A 27275-nucleotide genomic window follows, 5' to 3' on the forward strand; every position below is an offset into this window, starting at 1 on the left:
AAAACACTACAACTATCAAATAGGAAACCAGACTTATCAAACTGTTGGCGAATTTGTCTTGGCCAGTCTCCACTATGCGCTGTAGCGAATGTGTGTTCGTGTGGCAATAACCAAGAGACCATTCTTGGGCAGCTCACACACACACAACACTCAATTTACGGAGCTCCTGTTGCCTTTTCCCCCAGTGTGAGCCAGACTTTTACAACCCACTCGACAAGGGTTAAACACACACAAGGGCAGTAAAATGTGTGACATTACATGCATGCACAGATCTGAATGAAGTTTTAGGCTATCGAAAAAAGTAAACAGTCAAATAGCCCATTTATTTTTTGCCAAACATTCTTGCGATCGATTGGTTGTTCACCCCTGCTTTAGAGACTTGAGCTACTCCAACCGTAGATCACTAGCCTTGTTTAAAACTTTAATGTTAACTAAACAATAATGCATCCAGGTGGGGCTGCACACTGGTGGTGGTGGAGGGGATCCCCATTACCTGTAAAGCGCTTTGAGTGGAGTGTCCAGAAAAGTGCTATGTAAGTGTAAGCAATTATAATGATTATTATTATTACTAAATTACTTTATTAACAATATAAAACTGGGTTTTCTCTGTTTAACTGAAACCTGACACAAACAAATGACAGCATTACAATCATCCAATGGCACCTCTGGGTTATGGATTGTTAGAGAAATGTGGCTCTATCGGTTTAGAAAACAGATTGGTTACAGTGCCTGCAAATGTAATCACCCCATTCCAGGGACAGCCTGTTTTGTTGAATTTTCAAAGGATGTTTACACATTTTTGAAACGTCACTATTTTTAGTCAAAACGCAAATTCTCACCCTGACCGTGTTTGTGGGTAAAAGAACCCTTTTCTATTATTTTAGTAACAATATGAATGGCTTTGAGTTTTTTTTAAACAGTATGAATCCACAACAAAGAGTTAACTTTTTTATTCATTCAGTGACAGAGCTCTAATTTTCTAGAGATAAAACACTGTTCTTTAATCAGACAACTTTCATCAACAAAATTTTCAATGTGAAATTCATCCCCAATAGAAAAAAGATACCCCACATACAAAACATAGAATGTAACAGTTTAAGATGAAAGGACTAAAACAGGTTTGATTAAATTAATTTATCTTTAATTGGACACATTTTTCAATAATATTGGTAGATTGTTTAAATCTGTGGATTTAGTATAACAATTCATCCAAGCAATAGACTGAACATGGAGTGATTTTTATTTGCATACAAACCATTGGTGAAGAACTGAAAATAAAAATTGCTCCATTTTGTTTGTCTAATGCATGCATCTACATCGTCCACAATGGATTTGTTTCAATTGAAACCCATAACGTTGAACATACTTGTATGATCAGCATGCATTCCACTGCTGAGCAAGCCCTATTTTTTCATTTGAATACCTCAGAAAATATAAATCTTTAAAACCTGTAAGATAAGACCACTGAAAGGTGGAGATTTTGGAGGCCAGTTGGCTAACCTTGGCAGTATTGAGACGAGCATTTCAGTACACTGGCAAATAGGAGAATCAGCACATCAATGCTTTTCGAACGGAATTTGCTCCATTTGTGGGTGTTCTTAAGACAGTTGGTGCTCCTCTTAGATTCAAGAAAAATGGCTCCAGCTTGGAATGCTCTTCATGTGCATCATTTCCTCTGTCTGCCGCGTCAACCTTGCCAGCCCTGTGCCTCACTGTGCGAAGTCCAGGCTGGTTTCTTGGGCCCTGTCAACATGAGCTGTACACCAGCACCTGTTTGCATGTCCCCAGTCAGCTCATTCAAATCTCTAGGATACTGTATGTCTGTGGTCTGGAATGCTTTAGTGGGGTAATTTCACCTGTGACCTGGGCTCAGTTGCATTACGTACAGGTAAAAACAGCAAGTGCTGCCAGAAATACCCGAGTGGCCCACAGTGAGAAGGGGCGAATACTCGGGGGTTTCAGAAGGTCTTGCGGCCTGCGCCATGATATTCGCACTTGGCGAGAAAGCACCTGTCGGTTTTTTTTTCACATCCGCCGCCCAGCAGGTCTTCGTGCTCCCTGGTCCGCCCGTCTCGGAGCTGCGGATTCATGGCGGCCCAAAGCCGGGCGCCTCGCGAGTGCGGCCTGGGGCGCTCGGCCGCAGCCGGTCTTCAGCTCCCGGAACGAGCAAGCGGCTTGTTGGAAGAACTCGGGTCATGGCGCACGTTCAGGAGTGGCAGACCGCCTGGCCTGCGTGGCCAGAGGAGGAGCGGTACAGGAGGACACAGAAGGACAGGCAGAGCTGTGTTTCCAACGGGGGGGGGCTCCGCGCGCCCCCATCCTGCACGCCAGTGTTTGGCATTCCTCCGTCCTGTTCCCTTGCCAGAATTTAACATCTTGTGGGCAAGAAAATGAGGTGAGAGTACTGGACGTCTCAGACGTGCCGAAAGCAGACGGTAAAGTCTTTCAGTACTTTCGTGGACATGCAGGAAAATGTTACTCTCGGTGTGAGAGATGCCCAACACTATTATTCAACAGCAAAAGACCAGGTTATTGACATAGATATGTGTTACTATTATATAACATTATGCATCATACCAACATGTCCTTTTAAGGAAAATAAGCAATTTGGTATTTTCTTGTGCATAGAAAACTGTCACATATGAACAAATTCAAATCGGGGAAAAAAGATATTTTGAAAACGGGGCGAATTTGCCGTTTAGCTGCTCAAGCTGTTCCCACTCTGCCCTGGCACAGGCTTCAGCGAGATTGTGAATGCTGGCTACATGTTCCAGAGACGTTCAAAGACAGATGTCTAAGTTCAATTTCTTTTGGATCTCAATTCATTCAAGTGCATACAGGATGAAATCATTTTCCTTCTGTATTGTTATTTCTTGTGATCAGCGTCACCGCCTGGCGTTTATTCTTCAGGTTTCTCGGCTGCAGAGGCCTTGGGTGTGTTTCTGTGCCAGATGCAGTTATTTGTCTTGCCTCTATTTAAGATCAGACACAGGAGATCTTAATGGCCACTGAGTTCTCAGATCTTCTGCTCACAGTCCAGTGTGTGGATTGATGAAGCAGGATGGTGTTCGCACTGGCATGTTTTCTGTCATGTTTATTGACATGGCCAAGTGGAATAAATGAGGTTTTTTCAAAGGAGGAGCAATGTACTGCTGGTAAAAGCCTGAGAACTGAATTCACAGTCTGAAACAGTGCGAGCAGGCTTTTAAACACTCTGCTGGCTTACAGGCATTTTCACGTCTCCATTAGCGGGGAGCTGGGTTGATTTGAAATCTCACAGCTTTAGTTTTCTCCTGTAGGCCCAGTATTGAGAATAAATGATCCTACTTGATTCTTTAGCAACTCATAGGATTCTTTGGAGAGTTAAAACGAAGAGTTAATGCAGTGTGGATGAAAGGAAGTCTCAGACAGACTGCTGACTTTGCGTACTTCCATCATTGTCTGCTCAGCTTGAGGTTGTCTAACTCATGTCTCAACACATGGGCCAAGCATCTGCAGTCACTTCTCTCCCTGTGTGAAGAGCAGGTGTACAGAGTGTCTCCTTGCAGGTGGAAGTGTTAACAGCACTACTGCGGACTGTACTAGGTACAACGGAGAGCTTTCAGATGCAATGATACTTCTGAAGTTCTAAGCCTGCCGTCTACAAAGGAAAAGAAAGAAGTGGACAATTCCAGGCAAATAAGCACAAACGTGAAACCACAGCCTCAGAGCCCGGCCTGCAGTTCCTGCACCCTGCAGAATCCTCCAAGGCAGGGGAAAAAAACAACCTTTTTGGTGCTGTAAATAAACAATAATATAGAACTTTGAATATTTACACATCTTCATCTAGATTCAAGTTGATCCGTCAAACTTCTGTCCTCCAAAACATCACATTAGGTGCAGGGTTAATGAGCAGGAGACGGAAAGCAGTAAGTAACCAGTTCCTGTTCACACTGGAAGGGTGGTGGACGGTGTCACAGATGGATCCAGAAGCACTGGTTTAAACAACACTGAAAAATTAAACGCCATAGTGATATTAGTTTTACAAACCGTATTTGACTAGTGTAGCTTTCAGCTTTGGATACAAGAAAGCCCATTAGGAAAACAAAGAGTCATTATTCAAGTATCCCATAAATCATTACCACTTCAAGGCATCATAACTGGGTTTAGGCTTATTACACGGGTAGTCGCACAGAACAATCACACAATGGAATTTGTTGCATATATATTTTAAAAAAGAATGGATATAAAAAATTTTTGGACAAGGTTTGTTGAAAGATTAAAAGAAAACAGGGCTTGGAAGCAGTGCGGTCTGGAAGAAAGGTCTGATGGCTGTGTCTTCTCTCTTGAGCGCGCCCCTGGGCCCCAGTGGTGGGGCAGCACTGCTGGTACCCCAAGTAGCTGAGCAGGGGCAGACCGGGCGCCCCCCGGGCTTCAGTGCCGCAGGGTGCTGGAGGCCCTGAAGTAGGACAGGAACTTGAAGCACAGGCTGACCACGAAGTACCAGATGTTCCGCGCCATCTGGGACCTGGCAATGAAGATCCGCCAGATGAACACCACCAGGATCGTGTTGAAGGCGTAGCGGATGTTCCTCAGCCTAAGAGTCAAAACACAGGCAGGCGGGAATGTGAAGACGGTGTGGAGCAGATCCACGAAGGAATCAGTTTTCCTGCTTTATCACCATCGGCTAAATCTAAATCCAAATCTGGGTCGAGCGGTGGATCTGTGGCTCAGGATCTGCGCCTGTGGCTGGAAGGTTGCTGGTGTATATCCCACGGCCGGCAGAGGAATCCTACTCCGTTAGGTCCCTGAGCAAGGCCCTTCACCCCAGTGATGTGTAGGTTCTGACAGGTATACAGCAATTATACCTTACTGCAATCATGAGCCACAAGTTAAATTTCTAAGCACCATATCAGGGAAACCTGTAGCTGTATTAACTTTGAGGTTGCTATACCAGTGTCCTAATAATCCTAATAAACTCTCCACAGCTGACAAACTAATTGCACTTACTTCTTAAGGTGCTGTCTGGCAGCAGGGAGCCCAGACATGTCCTCATTAAGAACGTATTTCTTGGTGCCAATACAATAGTTCTCAATGTATTCAGGCCAGTTCAGCTGACGAACATCAAAATTGAATGTCTGTAGAAGAAAAATAATTATGTGATGTTTTAGGGGGTAGGTTTTACATCAGGATCTAACCAATTTAATCAGAAACACTGCAGAAAATGTAGCGGTGCCCTAGGTTACTGCACTGCCTGCACTATTTCTCTTATGCTGGGACTGACAGCTCACACAAGAGGTTCTAAATGATAAAATTAGTCATCTGTGCTTTAGGCAGATGTGTCTGCTGTAGCCCAGCACTGCATTTGACCAGCTCAGCACTACAGCTCAGGAAGTGTCCAGCTCGTTTGACCTCAACTGACTGACTATAACCTCATTCCTCGTTGGCCTGCTAGCAGTCTCTGCAGGTCTAGTTCATAAAGAGAGAGACAGGCAGCTCTAAATTAAGCCTATTCATACGGGCCAGAGTTAGGACTCTGGCCTGGAGTGAAATTGGTTTTAATCCCCAGGTGGGACACTGCTGCTGTATCTTTGAGCAAGACACTGCTTTCAAACTGCTCCGGGCAAATGCTCTGCACTATAGACGGGTCTCAGGGTCTTTCCTTTAAATGAGAAAGCGTTCTTAATTGACTTGCCTGGTAAAATATTTTTCTCTACACTGCCTTGCAGAATCATATTGTACCTGTATATGAATCACAAATGCCACAGATTGAACTCAGTGAGCTGTGCAGCCTCCTTTGAATTCGTTCTCTTGCATTATCATGCTCCTGTGCAAACCGAATCCATTTGCTTGACACACAAGCCCTCTTTTGTACTGGCTTGAACAAAAAATGTGCATTAAAAATATATCAATTTGTGTTGTTCAGATTTCCACTATCCAGTCATTAACCTTAGTTACCCTCTGCCATCTGGAGAAATTGTAGATGGATCAGAACAAAGGTTGCATGAGTTTATATTTTATAAAGGAACACTACCATTTGAAATAATACTACTAAAAGAGGAAAAAAATTCAATTTCATTCAAAACATATATCCCGAAAGTCAAATGTAATCATACAAGTCACAAACCATTTCCACAGCAAATATGTTAGTTATTCAGCACCAGAAAAACTTTTAAAAGCTGTATCGAGGGCCGAAAATTATAATTTGGAGTGGATAGGTAGGCCTTGGTTTTGTTTAGAAAATAAAAGAAAGACAACAGAACTAACTCCTCCTGTACTTGTCACGGATGTCGGAAGGGACGAACCGTGGAATGGCAGGAGAGCGAAAGACCCTATGCGTAGCAGCGAGACGGGGGTTAGCTCGGGCTCAGCTGTTCAGGGAATGCCGTATAGAAACCTGTGCACTCAGGCCAAGGACAGGAGTGAACTGGTGCTGGGCGGGTCTCAGGACATCCGTACCCTCAAGCTGAGCCAGGAGCAGAGCAGACACAGGAAGTAAATAGGCAACAAAACCAGACACACTGGAAAGACATGAACAATCACAGGGGACTAGGAACAGGACAGAAGCAGAGCGCCCTCCAGGTGTACTGGGCGTGACAGTACTGTGATACCAAGCCCAGAGAAATCGGAGCAGTCCACGCTACCCAGCTCTGAATCAGGGAGACTGGTGCAGTGTCTCATGTAGCTCTGACTCCTGCAAAGCCCTCAGTCCATGAACGGGACAGCAGATGGACCAGATATTCCCAAAGCTACCCAAAACTGACTCTTCTGCCGCTATTGTTTTGCCCATTTGCTCTCTCGTCAGGAGTGTCAGGAGAGGAGGGAAGGGGGCTGGCCCACAGACTCTGCAGTACCTTCCTGTCCTCGGGGCTGAGCTGGCCCATCAGCATGTTCATGTTGTCGGAGTTCCACTCCCAAGACTGATTGCTGAAATACTCCAGCAGCATCATGGCCTTGTGCAGCCGGTTGAAGATCCTCATCATCCTGCGGCGACAGCAAACACACAGGAATGAGGGAAGGCCAGCCGCCTGCGACTTCACCACGCCTCTTCCTCCCAGAATTCCCCCTTTTTACAAGATGCCTTTCAACCAGGGCCATGAACGTCAGGAAATTACAGTCAAAATGAAATTCAAATGAAATGCTGAATTATTGCAAATAAGGAAATCTTAAGGGCAACACGGTGGCGCAGTAGCAGGCACTGCGGTCTTGAAGGGCCTGGGTTCAACTCCAGACCCAAAGGTGTGCTGTGTGTGTGGAGTTTGTATGTTCTCCCTGCTTTTATCTGGGTTTCCTCCAGGTGCTCCAGTTTCCTCCCACAGTCCAAAGACTTACTGGCGTCCCATCTAGAGTGTACCCTGCCTTGCGCCTGTTGCTTGCTGGGATAGGCTGTAAGTTCCCTAAACTGGATGAAGTGGTTAGAAAATGGATGGATGGAGAAAATATTAAAAGGCAGAACGGCAGGTCAGCATCACAATATTCACTGCGGCTGGAGCAGCTCCTCCATGTGCAATTTGTACAGATTCTCAGGACCCCTGGGGTTGCTGGAGCACCGGCTGAGAACGTCAGCCCTACAGCTTCATGACACGCCAGTGTTTCAATACTTCCCGGTCGTCACGTTACGAGATTCATCCTGATGCGTACTGTGAAAATGGTGTGCTGTGCATCCTCAGAGAGAGAGACACTCTTTTGGTCTAGAGGGTTGGGCGGCTATGGGGAGTCCTGTGGGGTCTGAGAGGGGTCCTGTCTTACCTGGGCTTCTGGCCTGACAAGCGCAGGTACAGGTCGTACAGCAGAGCCGGGGCCTTGTGGCTGACAGCGATCCAGTACTGGTTGATCAGGTAGTTGGATGTGATGTTGGCGTTGGGCCGGCGGAAGGCCTGGTCCAGGGGGTTCCTCTTGAAGGTGGACATGACATGGTATTCTGCACAAACACAGCAGGACAAACAGCCTCAGCGCCTGTACACTCTGACTCCTGCCATAGACTCTCCGGCATGGTTAAGCCTTTGCTTAGCAGATCTGACCCCTCGCCCCTTGCTTACCGCGAGACGACAGTGCGAATGAATGTCACTTGGGACTTCAAGTGGCTTGGGCATTTTAAATGTCTCCCTACTAATGTGGCACTCAGTCATCCAGTTAGCCCCCATTAATCACTCCCTGTTGAACCTCAGATAGCCACAGTACAAGGACAGTTCTGTGGTGGCCATATTTCCCACTGCAAAGGAAGAAAGCTCCACGGCTCTCTTTTTTTTTTCTTGTCAGCACTGAATAAAGCTTTTTTTGCAGCCGTTGCCGCTCCCTACTTGAACACATTCACCACGGGATGTGCTAGCAGTGTTTCCTGGGAGCACAGATCCCAGAACTTGCCAGAATCTCGGAATACGAGTGTCAGACCAGTGTCATCTACGGCAGTTGGCAGCCAGACTCTACTGCCATGCAACGGCAGCTACCAGACTACCGCTACTAGTACAGCCACACTGACAAGTCAGCAGCCAGCCTCCAAGGCCACTTCTGCAGCCCCTGCAGTCAGCCACAAGACGGCAGCCATATCACCCTGCAGCTCACCGCTGGCAGCCCACTGGAGCTCAGCAGGTGTGAGCCTGGTCAGTACCTGGATGGGAGACTCCTGGGAAAAACTAAGGCCGCTGCTGGAAGAGGTGTTAGTGGGGCCAGCAGGGGGCGCTCACCCTGCGGCTCATGTGGGTCCTAATGCCCCAGTATAGTGACGGGGACACTGTACTGTAAACAGACGCCGTCCTTCGGATGAGACGTAAAACCGAGGTCCTGACTCTCTGTGGTCATTAAAAATCCCAGGGCGTTTCTCGAAAAAGAGTAGGGGTGTTACCAAATTTCCCATTGGCCCTTACCAATCATGGCCTCCTAACAATCCCCCTCTATGAATTGGCTACATCACTCTGCTCTCCTCCCCACTGAGAGCTGGTGTGTGGGCAGCGTTCTGGCGCACTATGGCTGCTGTCGCATCATCCAGGTGGGGCTGCACACTGGTGGTGGTGGAGGGGATCCCCATTACCTGTAAAGCGCTTTGAGTGGAGTGTCCAGAAAAGTGCTATATAAGTGTAAGCAATTATTATCATTATTATTACAGTCACCGCAAGCTCGCCGCCAGCCTCTGGGGCCATGCCGGTCTACTGCTAGTCAGCAGCCTGCTGCAGTCGCTACCATTCCAGCCGGCTCCTACAAGCACTCCACCCAGGGCCCGGCCGGCAGCCCTCCTCTCGGTCAGCGGCTGTGTCCGGCGAGCTCCTCTGCCTTCGGAAGCCTGCTGGACTCCCCGAGCCCAAGCGCTTGGGTTCCACCTGAACGGCACCGCGGCGGCCCCCTGAGCGCCGCCGCGCCGTAACACGGCCCGCCTCTCTGGACAGAGGGACAGGGCGCTGGTTTGTACCCCTGGGAGGTGCTGTTATTGAGAAGCTCTCTGAAGTGCCCCACTAGTTTACCCCAACAGCGCCCCCTGGCCCTGCAGCTGGGTCTGCTGTTTCGAGGATGTGATGTCTCTCCCTAGACTGATGACTCTTATCCTGCTGCCTGTCTCATTACAGACCCCACCAAAATATGTTAAACCAAACTTAAATATCTGTTTCATCTTCACACAAGAGCATTCGTGTGTGGAAAAGGGTTTGTTTCCAAAGGAAACTGGACATCCTTCTGATGTGGTTGAAGACACTCTGTTTTATTGATTAGTGGGACCACAAAAGATGTGTAAGTGTAACTGGATCTCAGCTGGAAAAGGCTGGCATAAAACACTCCTCTTGGCTCACAGTCTATAAAAACGCAGTTTGTATTTTGTGAGAGGTCATGCACACACAAAAATTAATTATACGATAATCTGTCATTAACAAAGAATCTGAACATGGCCAGAAAGCGAAATTATGGTGAAACACATTAGAGGAGTTACTGAGGCATTGTCTGGAGGCACTAAAACCCGACACCTAACTACCTCAAATAACTGAGCTATAGATGCATATAAAACGAGAACTTTGTATGTGCTGAAAGAGAAAATTAGAAACACCGGAAACAGAAAAAGGAAACACTTAGGGAGACCTCCTGGGAAAAACCAAGGTTGCTGCTGGAAGAGGTGTTAGTAGGGCCAGCAGGGGGCGCTCACCCTGTGGTCTGTGTGGGTCCTAATGCCCCAGTATAGTGACGGGGACACTATACTGTAAACAGGCGCCGTCCTTCGGATGAGACGTAAAACCGAGGTCCTGACTCTCTGTGGTCATTAAAAATCCAAGGGCGCTTCTCGAAAAGAGTAGGGGTGTAACCAAATTTCCCATTGGCCCTTACCAATCATGGCCTCCTAATAATCCCCCTCTATGAATTGGCTTCATTACTCTGCTCTCCTCCCCACTAATAGCTGATGTGTGGTGAGCGTTCTGGCGCACTATGGCTGCCGTTGCATCATCCAGGTGGGGCTGCACACTGGTGGTGGTGGAGGGGAGTCCCCATTACCTGTAAAGCGCTTTGAGTGAAGTGTCCAAAAAAGCGCTATATAAGTGTAAGAAATTATTATTATTATTATTTACAGTAAGACCAGGATTGAGAACGCCTGATCTGTGTCACTCCGAAGGGGATAGGGGTGTCACAGTGATCTGCTGTTGAGAAATGAGACGCAGTGGGTTCCACTGAGCATTCAGGCCCATGGAGTCACTTATCCATTAAAAACAGAAGTAGTAGACAGTAAGACACTTCAGAATTATCTTAAACATGATCTGCAGGAATGCTTCTCATCACACAGTACATGTATGCTTAACATCTCCTCACATTCAGTGGGAAATATCACAACTACTGTATGTACTATGAAAGAGCTGAGGCATTTTTATGTTTCCCCCTGTACTGTAATTCACTGCTGCCTCATCATTAGCGAGCCAGTAAAACAGGCTGGATCTGCTGTTCTGGGGCTCCTCACTGCTTTCTCCATGTTAGTATCCCTGTTCGTTTCACCAGCTCTGGACGTGTGCATCAGTTTTGTCATTTAACTGCGATAGCTGCTCGACAATGACTTGCATGTAAATGAAACTCCTGCTGGGTGTCAGTGTGGGTTTCTCTAATGGTTTTGGTATTAGGTCCTTTTCCTCCTGTCAATGCTGTCTGAGCCTCAATAAAGAGCCAAACAAAAACATTGAGCACATAAGAGAAAAATAACTGCAATCACAACAGTGCATTTGATACAAAATTCCTTCCTTCTTAACTCATCTTGCTGTAGTCCGGTGGCTCTGTGGCTCAGGATCTGCACCTGTGGCTGGAAGGTTACCAGTTCGTATCCTGCAGCCGGCAGAGGAATCCTACTCCACTGGGCCCCTGAGCAAGGCCCTGAACCCCAACTGCTCCAGAGGCGCCGTATAAATGGCTGACCCCTCAACAGCCGAAATCTTGTTTCTCCTTTCTGCATTTCAGTTTGGAATTAACCTTTACTCGTTCCTATTTCATATTTAGTCATGTGTATGTCTAGGAGCAGGACTCATGTTTTGAACTTCTGTATGTCACATGAATAAGGTTTTTCAGCTCTTACCCTGCCATTTCCTTTACAGGGGAGATTGAAAAATATTGACTCCGAGTCAAACTAAGAATATATTGTGTGTATACAACTTGTAGCTTGTGCATATATATACTGTACGTCTCACCTCACACTTAAAATATGGCAAAATGTTGTATGAATTATGTTCAGGTCACAGGTAGCAGTTTGGAAAAGCAGATCTACTACAAACACAGTGCCGGCTGCCGGCGCATGACAACATGGTCTCCCAACTCCAGGGTCCCAGGATGACCCCTGGTCTGACCTTCTGCTCGAGCAGGATTATTCTTCAGTTCTGCCCACAGCGAGATTTGGGAAGAAAGAGCTGGAATTCTTAGCTGTGCCTGTTTTCTTGAATTACTGTACCTCAGGAGGAGTGTCTGCCTTGATTAGAACTGAGCTCAGCGAAGATATGTACAGGGAGGAGGCTGGTGGGAGAGGAAACTCAGGAGCTTGTTCTATGTCCTGGTGGCGGTTTTCATGTTCCATTACTGCGGCGCGCCGGGAGAAAGAGGCAGCGCGTACGAGCTAGCTGGCATTCCCCACATCACTGACTCTCCCAGCCACTGCCCCGTCACAGGGCGCCCGGGGAGAGGTCAGCCAGCCGGAGAGTGGACACCTCCCCGCGTGTCCCGGGTCACTGGGAGGAACGCGTGTCCAGGAATGAATTTCTCAGCATTTCATTCCGCGCCATCCGAGCCGGGTGACAGACAGGAGCTGTGTGTGATTTTAACCCTGATGTCTGCAAAGCTAAGGGCTCGGTTTCCACAGCGGCAGTGTCCTGAGCCGGGGATCAGTGCAGAGAGACGCAGAGCTGCACAGCACAGCCAGGTTTTTAAACAGCAGACAATGAGAAAACAAAACTGCACAGCATTTCTGATTGTTTCTAATGCCTGAATCGTCTCACCCCATGCTAGGAGATACAGTAGGCTATGTCCTCCTTCCTTTATCCTCCTGTGCTGTGTAATGCCATTACTGCTGCTGTGGCCTCAGGGGTTCATTTACAAGGGATTAGAGCCTGTTAGAGTCAGTCAGCTTACTGATTTCACTGCCATTGACAAACACAGTAATTGTTGTTAATGGGGGATTTGTATAAATCCTTCAGTGTTTCAGTTCCAATCAGTCTGACGACTTATGCAAGTGGCGTTTGCCTTTTGAGCTGCTGTCGAGTACAAAGTGAATAAAGTGAAGTGAAGCAGATGATCAACCGTTATACAAGAAGGCTTGAGGGGTCACCCTCAGGAGGAGCCTGATCTCCAGCACGTTGTGCAAGCGGGAGGTATGTCACTGTGGCGAAGGCCCCGCAGGGCTCCCGAGACACGAGACGTGCTGTCAAGATTTCACAGCTCGTTTGCCCCGCGCAGCGTCACACGCCCACTGACAAGCCCCAATTAATCACAGACACGAGAGCACAGGCTGCATCTCGGCAGTCTGCTTGAGCTCTTCATGGAAATCAAGCGTTTGCTTCCTTTCCGTGACAGCAAGCAGCTCACTGCAGTCTGCTCATGAGCTCACAGCGAAAGGGCACCGAGCCCGGCACTGCCTGGAATCAGGGAGAGAGCCTGAAGAGCCTCATCCTCAGCGAGACCCCCTCCTGAGTTCCGTGCCCACCAGGACCTTTCAGTGTCCCGGGACAGGTCTTCCAGCAGTCAGCTGAACGGGGTTCTGTTGCAGCTCAGACGTCACGCTTCGACGCACTGAAACTTTGCACTTTGGTCTGCGCACTGACAAGGAACGAGCCATAAGAACAGAGATCTCAGGGCTTCTCCCCGAAGGAGGCTAAACAGCTGAAACGCAGAGATTTGTCTTCCTCCTTATCGGTGTGGAATTAACCTTCCCGTGTTCCTTTGCAGCCAAAACATGCTGACATAGCTCCCCACTTCGACATCTTGAATACAACAAAGCCCTGAGCACAAACGCAGAGAAGATTCCGCGGCGTTGCATCCTGCTGACAGTGGGCGTACCGGTACCCTGCCTGACCCTATTAGCACCTGCAGCTGCAAGAGCTGCACCACCAGTCCCAGACATTCTCTAAGTTAATATTACAGCGTTTCAGGATTCCTCTTGTTTCTCCAAGATCCAAGTGACCAATTTTTGGAATTAACTGTCTGCTTAACTTCGATTCAATTCAAGCACATTCAAGCAATTCTTAAATAATCTGGTTTACCTAACCCTACCTAATTGCAGCTATCTTGCAGACATGGGAATCTAATTTTCAATATCTTAAAATATTTTTTAATTCTATAAACCTGTCTTCTCAATGCCTGAAAAGGGCTCATAAACAAGAAATGCACTACTGCTAATTTAATTTCATTCATTAAAAATTCTAATCCGACTGGGCAAATGCATTTTTTGCTACTTTTAAAAAAATGTGCATTTCCGTCACGGTTCTAGACAGAAGTAGACTCACCGATCTCCCCCCAGTGGAAGGGGTTAATCCCCCCAGTTGTGCAGTTGTACACCAGGGCCGACTTTGGTCTGGAAAGACAAAGAAAAGATCAGAGTGCTAGGAACAGTCCATACACATTTAACAATCACCCTGCCACAAACTGCACTGTGTGATTCGGAGCAGTGTTACCAAAAATGTGTCTCCTGGGGAGCCCCTTTAATTATGTGCCATGAATTTTGGTTTTAGGATTAATTGAATTAAGAAATAATTTCCTCTAGAATTCAGAAGGAATTTAAAGGGTAAGAATGCAATACTGCACCCACATGCTGTGTTTTTCAAATTAATTCTAAAGTTAAATCCCTGTTCAGTTAAAGGACCACAGATTTTGTATTTGTAAACCAATATATAAAGATTCCGTGTGGGGGGACACTGAAGTGCAGCCCCATCAGGGAGACACACAGGGGCCATTCTGCACCAGCAGCCCCAGCTGGGAGACACACAGGGGCCATTCTGCACCAGCAGCCCCACCTGGGAGACACACAGGGGCCATTCTGCACCAGCAGCCCCTCCTGGGAGACACACAGGGGCCCTTCTGCACCAGCAGCACCACCTGGGAGACACACAGGGGCCATTCTGCACCAGCAGCCCCTCCTGGGAGACACGCAGTAGCCTCACTACACAGCAGATCAGGTGGAGAAGAGAGAAACTGCTTCACCAGCTGAATTAAGCGGGAACTTTAGAGAGGCCAGACTGCACAAAAGAAGACTGAATTTAACCAGAAGATCATGGTTGACACCTCTACTCTTATGAACGGTGCAAACGGATCATTAATGACCAAGGAGACAAGACACGATTTTTACTTCTCATCTGAAGGACAGCTCGTCTAACAGCACAGTGTCCATGGTCAGCTACTTGAGAATAGCTTGAGGGCACTCTTCCCTCAAGAATTTCCAAACCTACGAATGTTCACGAACCCATGCTCACTCACACATCACGCCCTGTGAGAGTAAGAGGCACCTCTGAGCCCGGATTATTTCCACACATGAGCGATGGAACAGACCACAGCGGTGCTGAGAGCACTGCGGACCCTTCCAGCCAAAACACGCTTGATGCCCTGCAAATTTCCCAACCCAAATAAAGATCTCAGGCTTCCCTGTGTTCCTGCTGGTCCCTGCTGCCCCTTCCTTCTGATTCAGCCTTTCACCTCTGTGATCGAAAGTGTAACACCCACATTTATCAGCTCACCCGACGGGGTTCAGATGGCGCATGTCTTCTTCATGAGACAGTGCATTCGATTACACGGTTCTGTCTGATCAGGGGGAGGTCTGAGCCCCTCCCTGATCCTCATAGGACAGCAGGACTAGGGGGGCTGAAGCTCAGAGCTGCCTTCAGCAGGCAGGCCAAGGAAGCATTGTCTCCCCGCGTGCCCTGACTGTCATGCACTCATAAAGCGAACAAGAAGCTGAACCACACGGCATCTGTTGGACAGAACTGGTGATCCGGTGATCAATACGATCAATCTGATGAATAATATTCTAGACTCGGTGTAAAATGCTCCAAGACAGTGCTTCAGCAGAGCAATGGAGTGTGAATGGACTCAGCACAGGCAAACTGAGAGCCAGGCGGCCCCGGGACGGTGCGCTGTGGGTAGCTGGTTACCTCTGCAGAGCTGTGTACCAGCCAGCTGCCAGCGTGAGATTAATGACCACGTCCACAGGAATGAGGTCGGCCACTGCGTCGTTGTTGGCCCGCATGGTGCGCAGGATCCCCTTTCCCGCCTGCGTGTGGAAGAAAGCTTGTGAACAGAGGACACTCCCGAAACGAGTCACTGGGTGTCGGCTCCAGCGGTGCTCTGGGCTCACAGACACGTCCTTGCAGCCCCCTCACACCCACTGCGCCTTCATGCTCCACACAGCAGAAACCACGTACCGCCAGGTGCAGGTCAACACTCCGCATGCTATATACAGGTCGATCACGAAAACGTGGACAAGCGCACGATGAGCGTACGTACCGCAATGAAAACTCCACTGGGCCCATTGAAATTGTCGATCCATCCCTGGAACAGAGAAGACAAGACAAGACCACGGTGAGGCAGCGGCGTCTGTGCTGACAGCGCCTGGGGTGTTCAGGTTTGCAGTTAGGCACTACAATGTGAAAAGACGTTAAACACCAAGGAGGGCTAAATTATTACTCGAATCTCTTCTTTCAGACTGAAATCACTGCCTGCCGGACTTACAAAAATCATCTCAGCTCAGGAAAGCTGATGGCTAACAGAGAGCTGCAGCACAGAAATATTCTGCTGTTTTCACTTTCGAAAGAGCTGTTCCATATGTCACCATATTTTCTGGCCTCCACTAGAGCCAAGCCAATGTACAGTACGTAGGAGTTAAAGGTTTAGAGGAACGTACTGAACACACTGATTTTTTCTTCTCAAATACTGAAGAGCTTAAGAGGCGATACTCACGAGAAGAGGCCAATATATCTTGTAATGTGTTGACCAAAATTGTACGTGATATTCTAAAAGAGGTCTTACTAGTGTGTTATACAATTTGAACTAAATATCCCTCGGTTTAAATTCTGTCTGTATTCCTAACTGCTTGATGGCACTATATATGCAGGTGCATTGGTGAACAATGGCCAGGAGAGCTGCTTACAGCAGTAGGCTTGTGTTGTTCCTACCAGAGGAGCTGCCACGACACCTGTACAGGTATGTCTCTTTGCGGGCTCTGGCCATGAGCCTGTGGAAATAACCACACAGCTGCAGGAACATCCCCTGTCCCCGGCTTTCAGCGTTGAGACCACTGCCTGAACTACTGGCTTTCTGGGGGAACGCTTTGAAAAGAAGTTTTTTTTACATACTGCATGTGTTGCTGGGTCATCAGGAATCATTGGTTACTGTGCCATCAGTGAATTTCAGTCAGATGATAAACCTCAGGGCTCTTAATCAATGCAAATGTTCGCAAGGTGGCACCACGCCAGATCTTATGTAAAGCAGCATTCAAACAGCTTAACTCGTCATGCGTAAATATTTTCATTCACAACACACATTATCCATTACTGTTTTTTTATGCGTCGAACTTACATGAAACTAGTCCCCACCTACTGTAATCACACAGCTATGGCTTAGTGTCCTTAATGATCTTCAGGAAGAGGATTTTCAATCTGCTCATCCCAGCAAAGCTACCGGCGCAGGTAGGCAGTGGGGATGCAATAAGCATTCTTAAATACCTGCAGTAGTCAGAGTGGGCAGACCTGTTCTGGGAAATATATGCAGGGCATGTGCACTGTGGCTGTCAGATGAGGGATTAGTGTCAGTGAATGCTGCAGGCTGCAGAGGGTCATCACCATATGTCACCTTTATTATTTTCAAGACATCCAGCCAGGATGCAGGATAACGAGATTTAAATACGGAGCCATGCTCACATCTGAGGTTTGGTATCCAGTAACAGATTAGTGTCATTGTGCAGAATTCCCATGAAAGATTTTCCACTGTTCACCCAGGACAGAATATCTTGATTGAAACTCCCGCGATTTACTGTTAATGATCTTCATACACCAATACAACATGAACATATTCTTAACATTAACATGAACATATTCTGCTCACGTGCTGAGGAGCGCATTCAGATTCACTTTCCCAGATGCAGTCCCTCTCCTCTGCACACCGACAGCACGCTGAAGCTCTGGAGTGCAGGCTGGCAGGAATCATGCCCTCCGAGCCGCAGAGAGCCAGGTAGCAGGAGCTGACGGCCTGTCCGGAGAGCAGAGCCCTGCACCCCCACCAGGCCTAGCTCTAAACCCAGCTGGAGCCCTTCCCTGCAGGCTACATGACTGGCCCTGTGCTTTATCTCCATGTCTGCCTGTGCCCGCTGAAGATAATCCCAAACATTTCAATTAGGTCCGACCAGCGTCCTTGAGAATGTAGACGTTTCGGGGGGTCAAACCAGGCGAGTCTGGCGTTTCTGTCTGACTTACAATGAGGGTCCTTGGGAAGCTAGGAGGGACTTGTACAGCCGTGTCCTCTGCCACACTACAACAATTAGCGATAAAGCGCTCTCATTGGCTTTCATAAAGTAGCTGGGTAGCTTGTCCCATGAGTCAGGGTAACGAAGTGCCTCTTGTTCCCAGTTTTAAAGGCACTTTCATGTCATTTCCACATGTGTTCCTTGGACTGTGACTTATTTTCGCATCATTTTAAATACAAGTAATAGGTTTATTCCATGCTGAAAAAAAGAAGAAAGAGAACACAACGTTTCGGCCGTGGAGCCTTCGGCCGTGGAAGGCTCCACGGCCGAAACGTTGTGTTCTCTTTCTTCTTTTTTTCAGCATGGAATAAACCTATTACTTGTTCCTTTGCAGCCTACGCATGCTGACGCAGCTACCCACCTGAACTCATTTTAAATACGTCTGCTAGGCAGACTTTGTCAGTGCTTTGAGGATTTTGAATACTTCTATCACATATGCTTGCAGTCTTGTCTGTTCAGGACTAAAAATCTTCAGTCCCTTCAGTCTGTCATATAATGTGGTGACCACTACACTATACAGTATTCTCAGTGATGCTTTACTAATACATTATATAGTTTTAACATACTGTGATTTGCTTTGACTCTAAACCCTAACATTCAGTTTGCCTTTTTATTGTTCTCCCACATTGTCTAGAAGAAGTAAATAATGTGTCTATTCATAAATCTAAGTCTTTGTCATAGTTAAATGCCTGAAGCTCAGTGTTTCCCATCTTATATTTATTTATAGTTCATGTGTTCCTCCCTGCATAATAACATTACTTTTACTTTATTAACCCTTTACAATTTCTTGAATTAGGAATTATCTTTTCGCAGACCCCAGCTCGCTCTCCATGAGACACACAGACAGGGAGAGAAGCTGGGGGTCAGAGCACAGGGTCAGCCATTCACATGGCACCCCTGGAGCAGTTGGGGTTAAGGGCCTTGCTCAGGGGCCCAACGGAGTAGGATTCCTCTGCCAGCTGCGGGATTTGAACCTGCAACCTTCCAGTCACAGGCAAAGATCCTGAGCCACAGAGCCACCACTCTGCTCCGCATGCGCACCCTTGTTTACATGAAGTGTCATCTGGTGTTGGCACAGTCCCGAATTTCATCTAATATCATTGCTTTTGAATTTATGTTGGTGTCTTCTGTGAATTTGACTAGTTTTCCAACTACGCCTACTACGAGTCTAATCAGTCATCTGCATTAGGATCTGATGACGAAGCAGAAAGGAAGCAGAAAGGAAACCCAATTGCTCTCATTTGGGTTTAGAGGTACTAAGAACTGGAATATAACTCTGCACTGTCTTTTACAATGTCTTCAGCCCTGTCGCTGTTCTGGTCCTCATGCTGAAGGATTACAAGGGAAGGCTAACTGGCCGGCTGCCCTGCCCTCCTTCGGTGAAATCATCTGTCAAGCACAACATAGCACTGAGATCGCCAAAACACTGAATTAACAGCACCGCCGTCAAGCAATGGCATTTTAATGCTGTCAAATCGTTGCAATCAACAAATCTCATCAAAATCAACAGGCAGGGATTCTGACTGAAGTCGGAAAGCGCCAGTGTGTGTGTCTGGAGTGCCGAGACATTGTACACAAGGTCTTCAGATTAACCCGCACTGGTACCCAGCAGCCCCCTCTGACAGCCACGGGACAGACACACGGGGCCCCCCACCTGCGAGGAGCCGAAGCGGAGTCGGCCGGGGCGCATCACGACAGAGAGCCGACAGAGAGCGTCTACAGAAGCCACTGTGAGTCACCCCGGCCGCGCACCAGAATAGACACGCACACACACCGCCAGGCGCTTCCGGCACACAGAGCGGCACTTCGCAGCCAGCGGGCCCTGTGGGGAAACAGAGCTCCGGTTCCCATGAATAATATCCATCCAAACGAGTCTCGCTGCTGTTCCTTGCCCCTCGTTCCATGAGCCTGAACCATAATAAAAAGCTTATCTGACGCGACAGACTGTAATAATCACACACTGCTGTGGGCCCTATTAGCAGAATTGGGGGACTCCTAAATTCCACCGTCCCACAGCTTGCAGCCCCGCTCCCCGCCGTACACACAGGAACATTCGTCTGCACGCAGTGCTCTCGGACCTTGGAAGGACGATACGGGGAAAGGCAGCGGCTCCTCAGCCAACAGCGGCACGGCCTGCATTGCAGGACCTGGCCGCCCAGCTCTTCGGGCCTGCAGCCGGGCCGGAAGGAGAACCGCACCAGTGTCTGAGGCTAAGGGACGGCTGTGGCGCCGGAATCCGAAGACAAGAGATTTTAAATCAGGCGTTCTTACCGGCGAGAAACAAAAAGTAGGCTCTTTCCTGGCCAAAGTGCCTCCCCCAGCAGTCACGGGGACAAGCTGCCAGTGGCGTGAGGCTGCTCCTGCCAGCACTATTCCAGACGGCATTTCCCCCCTCACTAAGCAAAGGGTTAATCCCCTTCAGAGTTCGTCATACTGTATCTCACCGCTCCTGGTGCACCGACGCTGTCGCTCTGCAGCTGGATATTCGATTCTTGGGCACAGCGCCCAGCGCTCGGGGCCCACAGACCAGCTGAGCGCCACGCCCACTGGCCCGAGAGTCCAGCCTCCAGTGCCAGGGAACTGGCTTGATCCCCAGGCCCCCGGGGGGAGGTGTCTCTCTCTCTGCCCGAGAGCGGCCGCCCTGGCTGACCCAGGGCTTCCCGACAGGCGAGGCCGAGCCCGCCCCTGCTGCGGTCTGGTTTCCTTGAGCTGCCCCCGGCCGCCCGGACGGAGCGCTGCTCGACTCACCGGGAACGGCTCCTGCCAGCTGGCGCCCACGATGGAGGGCCGGATGATGCCGATGTTGAGTTTGTCGCTCTCCTGCTGGACCACGTACTCGGCCAGCGCCTTGGTGTAGGTGTAGGTGTTGGGCCGGTCCCCGATCAGCCGGGGGGTGATGTCCCGGATGATACTCTCATCCATCCACCTGCGCAGGGAACATCACCTACACGTCACCAGTAATCATTACACCCACACACGTGGCAAGACTGCTGGAAACACTCCCAAGCAAAGTGAAAATTCAGAACCCATCCATTACAACGTGCAAATAATCAATCGTGTGTATGTTATGCTAATCAGAATGGTCACAGACGAGAGGAGAGCTGTTGCACCATCATTCTCAGTTGGTTCTATTTCTCTATAGACCTAAACCTCCCAAGTACAAAATTCCCCAGAAAGGGATCATCTAGAGTAGCAAAGGGGCAAAGGAAAACCGGCGGGATAACCTGTAGGAGAAAAAATGAGCACCTGGTGACAAACCAAGTCAACCGGGGAAGAGCATGAATAACAATGTGGCATGTGCAGGTCAAGGGAACAGGAGCACACATGCAGAAACAAGCAGTTTGCGATCATATCCTTTGCGGTTCTTCTTCAAAGAAAACACTCAAACATGTCACAATCTATAAATCTACAATTGAAATGGACTGTAGGGATGTTACAGTATTTTCGACCGACTGATGCTGCAGGTCACGTGAATGGAATCTGACCAGACGCATGGTTTCCTTAGGGGTTCTGCTCTGTGTTCCCCACTTGGACGGCAGCAGAGATAAAGGGCGGCCCGACAGGGTATCCACTCTGCTTCCTGTCTCACCTGCAGGGCTGTGGGGACTGACAGTGTGACCACGAGGGCACACAGTCCGGCTTCCCTGCAATACAACACTCGGGAGAGCTAGAGCCAGATTAAATTGAATTAGATGGCGGCATGCCTGGCACAGCCCAGTGACCCGCTGTGCTTGTGTGCTCTGTTCACTGCATGCCTGTTGCTGTGCAAAGGACTGTGGGCAGAACTCGTTCAGTTCATGCATAAACGAGGATTCACCTGGCAGGGCTGACACCAACGTGAAAACAAATGATCGTGTTAAGCTAAAGAATGGTTCAATTTAAAAAATTGTCCATGTGCTTTAAACAGTCTTGAAACACACGCCTTGAAGAAAAATAACTACTGCAGTTTCTGTATGGAAAAGCCAATCTTCTTTCATTCTTTCCTCATGTGATGGCTCAATTCTTTCCCCAGCCGCTCCTCCTCCTTCCCGTTCGGAGCTGGCGGTCAGGAAAAGCAGGAGGCCCGTGATGCTGGACAGGTAGGGGACACTTACTCCACAGACTCAATGAGCTTCCTGGGCTCCACAGGAGGGGGGTAGATGATCTCGTCGATGTGTCTCCGGTTGCAGTTTGCATAGGCGGTGGAGATGTGAATAAAGGCCTCAAGATGCTGCATCTGGCGAGCCAGGCTGAGGAGCTGCTGTGTTGCAATCACATTGAGCTGCAAGGCATGCCTGAGGAGCACAGAAACACCCATCAGACACCACCGTCAAGGCATGCCTGAGGAGCACAGAATCACCCATCAGACACCACCGGCAAGGCATGCCTGAGGAGCACAGAAACACCCATCAGACACCACCGACAAGGCATGCCTGAGGAGCACAGAAACACCCATCAGATGCCACAGTGGTCAGGACTACATAAGAACACAACTACTTCAAACAACAGCAGGTGTTAATAATGTGCAGAAGTGACCCCCAGAGGTCAGTGACAAGAGAAGCAAAGGTAGGAAAAGAGTCCTACCTTAAACCTTCTTTGTTAGCTGTAATTCATTCACACTTTATTCCAAACTAGTTAAATGTAAGAGGCCTCAAGCATCTCCTCTGCGATCTAGACAGCGTACGACTTTGCTGCTGCAGAGGATGGGTCTCTTGGTGGGGCAGAGTGGCCTGCTGTCTGGTCAGTGGTGCTGTGTGTGCAGTTTCGTATCGCTTAGCAAGAAGGTAGAATATCTGGCCACTTCTTACACACGGCACTAACAAACACATTTACCAAACTGTCCCATGATGTTTTGATTCCTGGGACAGCTGGCTGTAGTGGTAAATCTGATTAATGCTGGCAGGTCTAGTTTTCTGAGGGCTCGTTCACTGCTGGTTGATAATTCAGGCTCAGCAAAAGACAAGGGGAATGCTTTCTCAATTTTAAAAAATTAAAAAGGTACAATCTGAGGCGATACATGCAAAAGTGACCATTGTCTTTTTGTTTGTACATCTCATCTTCAGAGAATCAGTGGAATGTTTAGACTCCTCCATTTCATAAGCGCTGTGGATGATCAACAATAACAGGCAGTGTGAGACTGAGGTGTCGGACTAAATTTGATTAATGATCTGTCTGCCAGCAGGCCCCGGAAACCACTTCAAGGGACGGACTTCGGGGAGGGCAGTTGGAAATGCCCTGATACTGTATCAGATCGTGGAATTGTGGTAGTAGAGGTGAATTTCCTCTGGAGTCCAAAATCAATACTAAACCACAGTATTAACTGGCCTGACATCAGTCCATTCAATGTGACAGCACAAGCAAGAATAAACTCGCTGGAAGCCCACTGAACCTGAAGACAATTAAAACTCCATATCTCATATCTCATTTTTGTTTTTAATTCCAGTATCTTTTGCCAAACAAGACTCAAAACTCACATAAACATTGCAAATTACTCAATAAAATATACTCTGGTCCTTAGAATATACACTAATATCAATAGATCCAGTGAAAATACCAGGGAAAAGAGGGTGTTGGCTGAAGCACAGCTTGGATCTCCTCTGACAGTTGATCATGTTGACTATAAACATTCGTTTTTAATCAACAACGAATGCCTCATTTCTGCCTTCTCTGGCGCTGGGCCAAGCCAAGCCAATTAATAAAGGAAGTCCCAAGCTTTTTCCAAACATAAAACACCAGATCTGGAAGAGAATCTGTGGCAACATCACAGAGAGGTTTATGGGAAATATGGGGAGCCTTTAAAGAACCTCACTGAAGAGCTTCATTCAGCACAGACCTGCCCCTAGCAACACACGATGAAATATCTGAGAACATATCACTGACATCTTTATTTTCTGTTTACACAACATTTTGAGACATAACTGGATTTTACAAATCAATTATACTCAATTATAAAAAAATATTGGTACTGGTTCATAATAACTGTTTGCGGAGAATGTTTAACGATGGTGAACTCTTCACAATTCCTAGTCACATTATTGTGTTGTATTACAGATTTGATTGAGAGAGTGATTATAAATACCAGCATGTAAATAGAGACTTTAATATATACTGTACAACAACAAAATGTTACAAATAGGTAACAAAAACAAGAATCATTCAAATCACTTCAGTCTTTAAAGAGTCCCTGTGACAATGGAAACAAATTGGCCTCCATTCTGGACAAATTCAGACTGTTGAGCTCTGTGTTTAAAAGATTGATAAGGCCAGTTACTGACTCTTTTTCTGCAAGGACTAAAACACGAAGAAAAAATCAAAATGCCACCAGCCACAGCACACTGTTATAAAGACGCCATGCATTTTTAAGTCTTGTAGGTTTATTGAGATCACACCTGTGGGAAAGACTTTAGAACAAATCCTCTCGGTTTCTAACAGTCTGTGAGACGCTGCTTCTCCACATCACATCCACTGGTGTGTAAGTTACAATAAAACTGGCTATTCTACATCTTAGATAAGAACAATTTGGAAGAAGATTCTATGGTTTGATGAGATCAAAATTGAACTTTGTTTGGTGCAAACCTAACACAACACATCACACTGAGAGCACCATCCCTACAGTGAAGCATGGTGGTGGCGGCATCATGCTTTGGGGATGCTTCTCTGAGGCAGGGACTGGAAAACCCATAAAGATAAAAGGAAAAATGGATGGGGCTAAGTACAGAAAGATCCTGGAGGAAAACATGTTGCAATTCGCAGGAGCACTGGGACTTGGAAGAGATTTCATCTTCCAACAGGACAATGACCCGAAACAGAAACAGAAAAAAACACACTGGAGAGGCTTAAAACCAAAAAGGTTCATGTCCTGGAGTGGCCCAGTCAAAGCCCAGACCTCAATCAATCAAGCATCTGTGGAGTGACTTAAAAAGTGCCGTTCACAAACAGTCCCCATCCAACTTGATGGAGCTCGAGCAATTTTTCCAAGAAGAATGGGCAAACATTCCAGTGTCAAGATGTGCAACGCTGATAGAGACTCACCCAAAGAGACTCACAGCTGTGGTCCTACCAAGAATTAACTCTGGGAGGGGGTGAATACTCATGAATTAAATTATTTTCTGTTTTTATTTTTAATTAATTTAGTAAAACTTCTAGATTTTTTTCACTTTGACATTATAGAGTACTTTGTGTTGAGGAGTGGCAAAAGTCTCTGTTAAATACATCATGGTTCCATGCTGTAACACAATAAAATGTGAAAAAGCCCAAGGGGTGTGAATACTTTTTATAGGCACTGTACTTCCAAATCAGTTTTTTTGTTTGAAAGAAACTATTAATTACTGCTAAGGAACATCCAACATCATTGCATTGACAGTTTCCTACAGTGAACACAGTCGTGCTTGGACTGTATCCTTGCTTCTCTTGCTCCCCAGCACGAGTGAGAGACAGCACACAATACCATGATGCACTGTTCTGAACAGCTCTGAACGCTGGCTGCCAGCGTCATGCTTCAGGCCAATTTCCTCAAGAGCTGACACTCAGAAATAGCAAGAGTTAACCTTGCTGCAGTGCAATTTGCTGAATCTCGGGGAAGAGGTCAATAAATCTACAGAGCCTGTTTCAGAAACCAACGCCAGCCTGAGAGGAACAGCAAGTCTCCCAAAGGAATGTGCTCACAGATGTTCAATTTTATTGAAGTGGAAATCAAACCTCCGCGGGAATATTTCTGTACTATTACAAATAAGTTTGATCTTTTCTAATAAAAGCCACTGTTACACAGACATTTTTTTAATACAGGAATTTTTGTTTGTACAATGGAGTTCCAATATCTCTGTCCTAGGCTGGGAACAAAGACAGCGAAAGAAATGAGATTCCGACTCTGTCCTCATCCTTGCTGTTGAATTTCCTATCATCAGGCATTTCACCTCTCTCATAAATTTTAAAATTCGTCCCTTGAAGTTATTTATCTTCTCAAGCAGAGATCTGTCGCCAGTTTCAAAGGTATTTTAATGCAGAGTGAGAGCCGAGTTGGGGTGAGTTTCTCCTGCTGTAAGAGTAAACGATTCTGAACATGTCCACAGGTATAGAGGAGTACAGAAGCACAGGTAACTCTGCCGAGCCGACCAATACCAGCTGTGATATCCTGGAATAATTCATTGAACGTGTATTCTAAAATATCTACCCATCTTCTGTGGCCACTTCTTCATTTGAATGTGGGATTACATCCTATGCTGGGAACCAGTCCATTGGAGTGCACACACACATACAGTACACCAGGCAATTCAGAGACACCACCTCAGCTAGAGCACCTGGAAACTGGAGCATCTGGTGACAACCCATGGGGCTACTGGGAAAGCATGCAAACTCCACACAGAAGGTACCCCGGCTGGAGTTGAACCCAGAGCTGTGAGGAAGCCCTGCTAACCTCCAAGCCAGCTTCCCCAAAACTTAATTAATTTCTGAATTAGATCTGCTGCACAAACCTTCCTTACACTTCATTCTCTCAAGGGGTGAACACAATTACTCTACTTTCATCCAGGCAATACCAGACAAATTAAAGCATACAGTGCACAGCCATATTGTACTTTCTGTCTTGTCAATGTAGAACATAAAGACTTGTTAAGACTAGAGACCTAACTCCCAGTTCCCCCAGCATCTGAATCCATGATCAATACAAAGATAAAAACAGAAGGAATCCTGGAAAAATGGAAACCCAAAGCAGCCTTTTAATATCAGTTGGTGGTGACGTCAAGAAGAACTGCTCTGAGTTAGTCAGCCCTAGATCTTAGCTCTGTTTGGAAAGAACATGATGAGATGTAAGCCCAAGTCTTTTTCATCAGTAGCCTCTTCTAGCTTCTGGCTCTGTGTTACCCAGTTTGCCTGTTTTTACCACCTGCATGCAAAACCCCGCACTTGTCTGTGAATTAAAGCAGATTCTTACTTCAAATGCTCATCAAAACGGATGGTGGCCGCACAGTGGAAGACGATGTGGATAGAGGCAGTCAGCTTTCCCACGTCCCCTGGGCTAATGGCCAGGCCGGGCTGGGTCAGCTCGCTGCTGACCGGAATGACCTTGCTGTGGAAGTCAGGGTTGTCCTCTCGAACCCGATCGAACAGCTGCAACCAAGCAAAACAGTCACGTCACTGGGCATCATCTTCTCTTTCACCAAATCTGCCTTTTAACTTGTACTTTCCTAGCTGTTTATTTAAGCTACTTCTCTCATGAAACTGGTGAAAAGCAAAGTGTGGAATACCTATTTTAATCTGACACTCTTAAAGTCTCTGAAAACCCTGGGATTATGGTTTTAAATACTATGATTAGAAAGACCTAGGTTATTAAAAATGATTTTCTGGAGTCACCTGCTACATACGGGCTCTCTAGGGG

The 27275-nt window shown here is 47.3% G+C and overlaps 1 protein-coding gene across 3 annotated transcripts in view; it reads right to left on the reverse strand.

The window, feature by feature from the left end:
- Nucleotides 1-4187: 4187 nt before the first annotated feature.
- LOC148655414 (fatty acyl-CoA reductase 1) overlaps nucleotides 4188-27275 on the reverse strand; it is an 80481-nt gene continuing 57393 nt past the window's right edge. For all 3 annotated transcript variants that reach the window (XM_088646055.1, XM_088646053.1, XM_088646054.1), the window contains 10 exons: nucleotides 26832-27007; nucleotides 22018-22197; nucleotides 20672-20849; nucleotides 15910-15954; nucleotides 15558-15676; nucleotides 13920-13987; nucleotides 7729-7900; nucleotides 6834-6963; nucleotides 4990-5117; nucleotides 4188-4576 (listed from right to left, as the gene is read on the reverse strand). In XM_088646055.1, coding sequence (XP_088502181.1) covers nucleotides 4414-4576; nucleotides 4990-5117; nucleotides 6834-6963; nucleotides 7729-7900; nucleotides 13920-13987; nucleotides 15558-15676; nucleotides 15910-15954; nucleotides 20672-20849; nucleotides 22018-22197; nucleotides 26832-27007 — 1359 coding nt within the window. In that variant the 3' untranslated portion in view covers nucleotides 4188-4413. The remainder of the gene's footprint in view (nucleotides 4577-4989; nucleotides 5118-6833; nucleotides 6964-7728; nucleotides 7901-13919; nucleotides 13988-15557; nucleotides 15677-15909; nucleotides 15955-20671; nucleotides 20850-22017; nucleotides 22198-26831; nucleotides 27008-27275) is intronic.

The sequence above is a fragment of the Lepisosteus platostomus genome, chromosome 9 (assembly GCF_059453375.1).
Source record: "Lepisosteus platostomus isolate fLepPlt1 chromosome 9, fLepPlt1.hap1, whole genome shotgun sequence".
Classification (NCBI taxonomy): domain Eukaryota; kingdom Metazoa; phylum Chordata; class Actinopteri; order Semionotiformes; family Lepisosteidae; genus Lepisosteus; species Lepisosteus platostomus.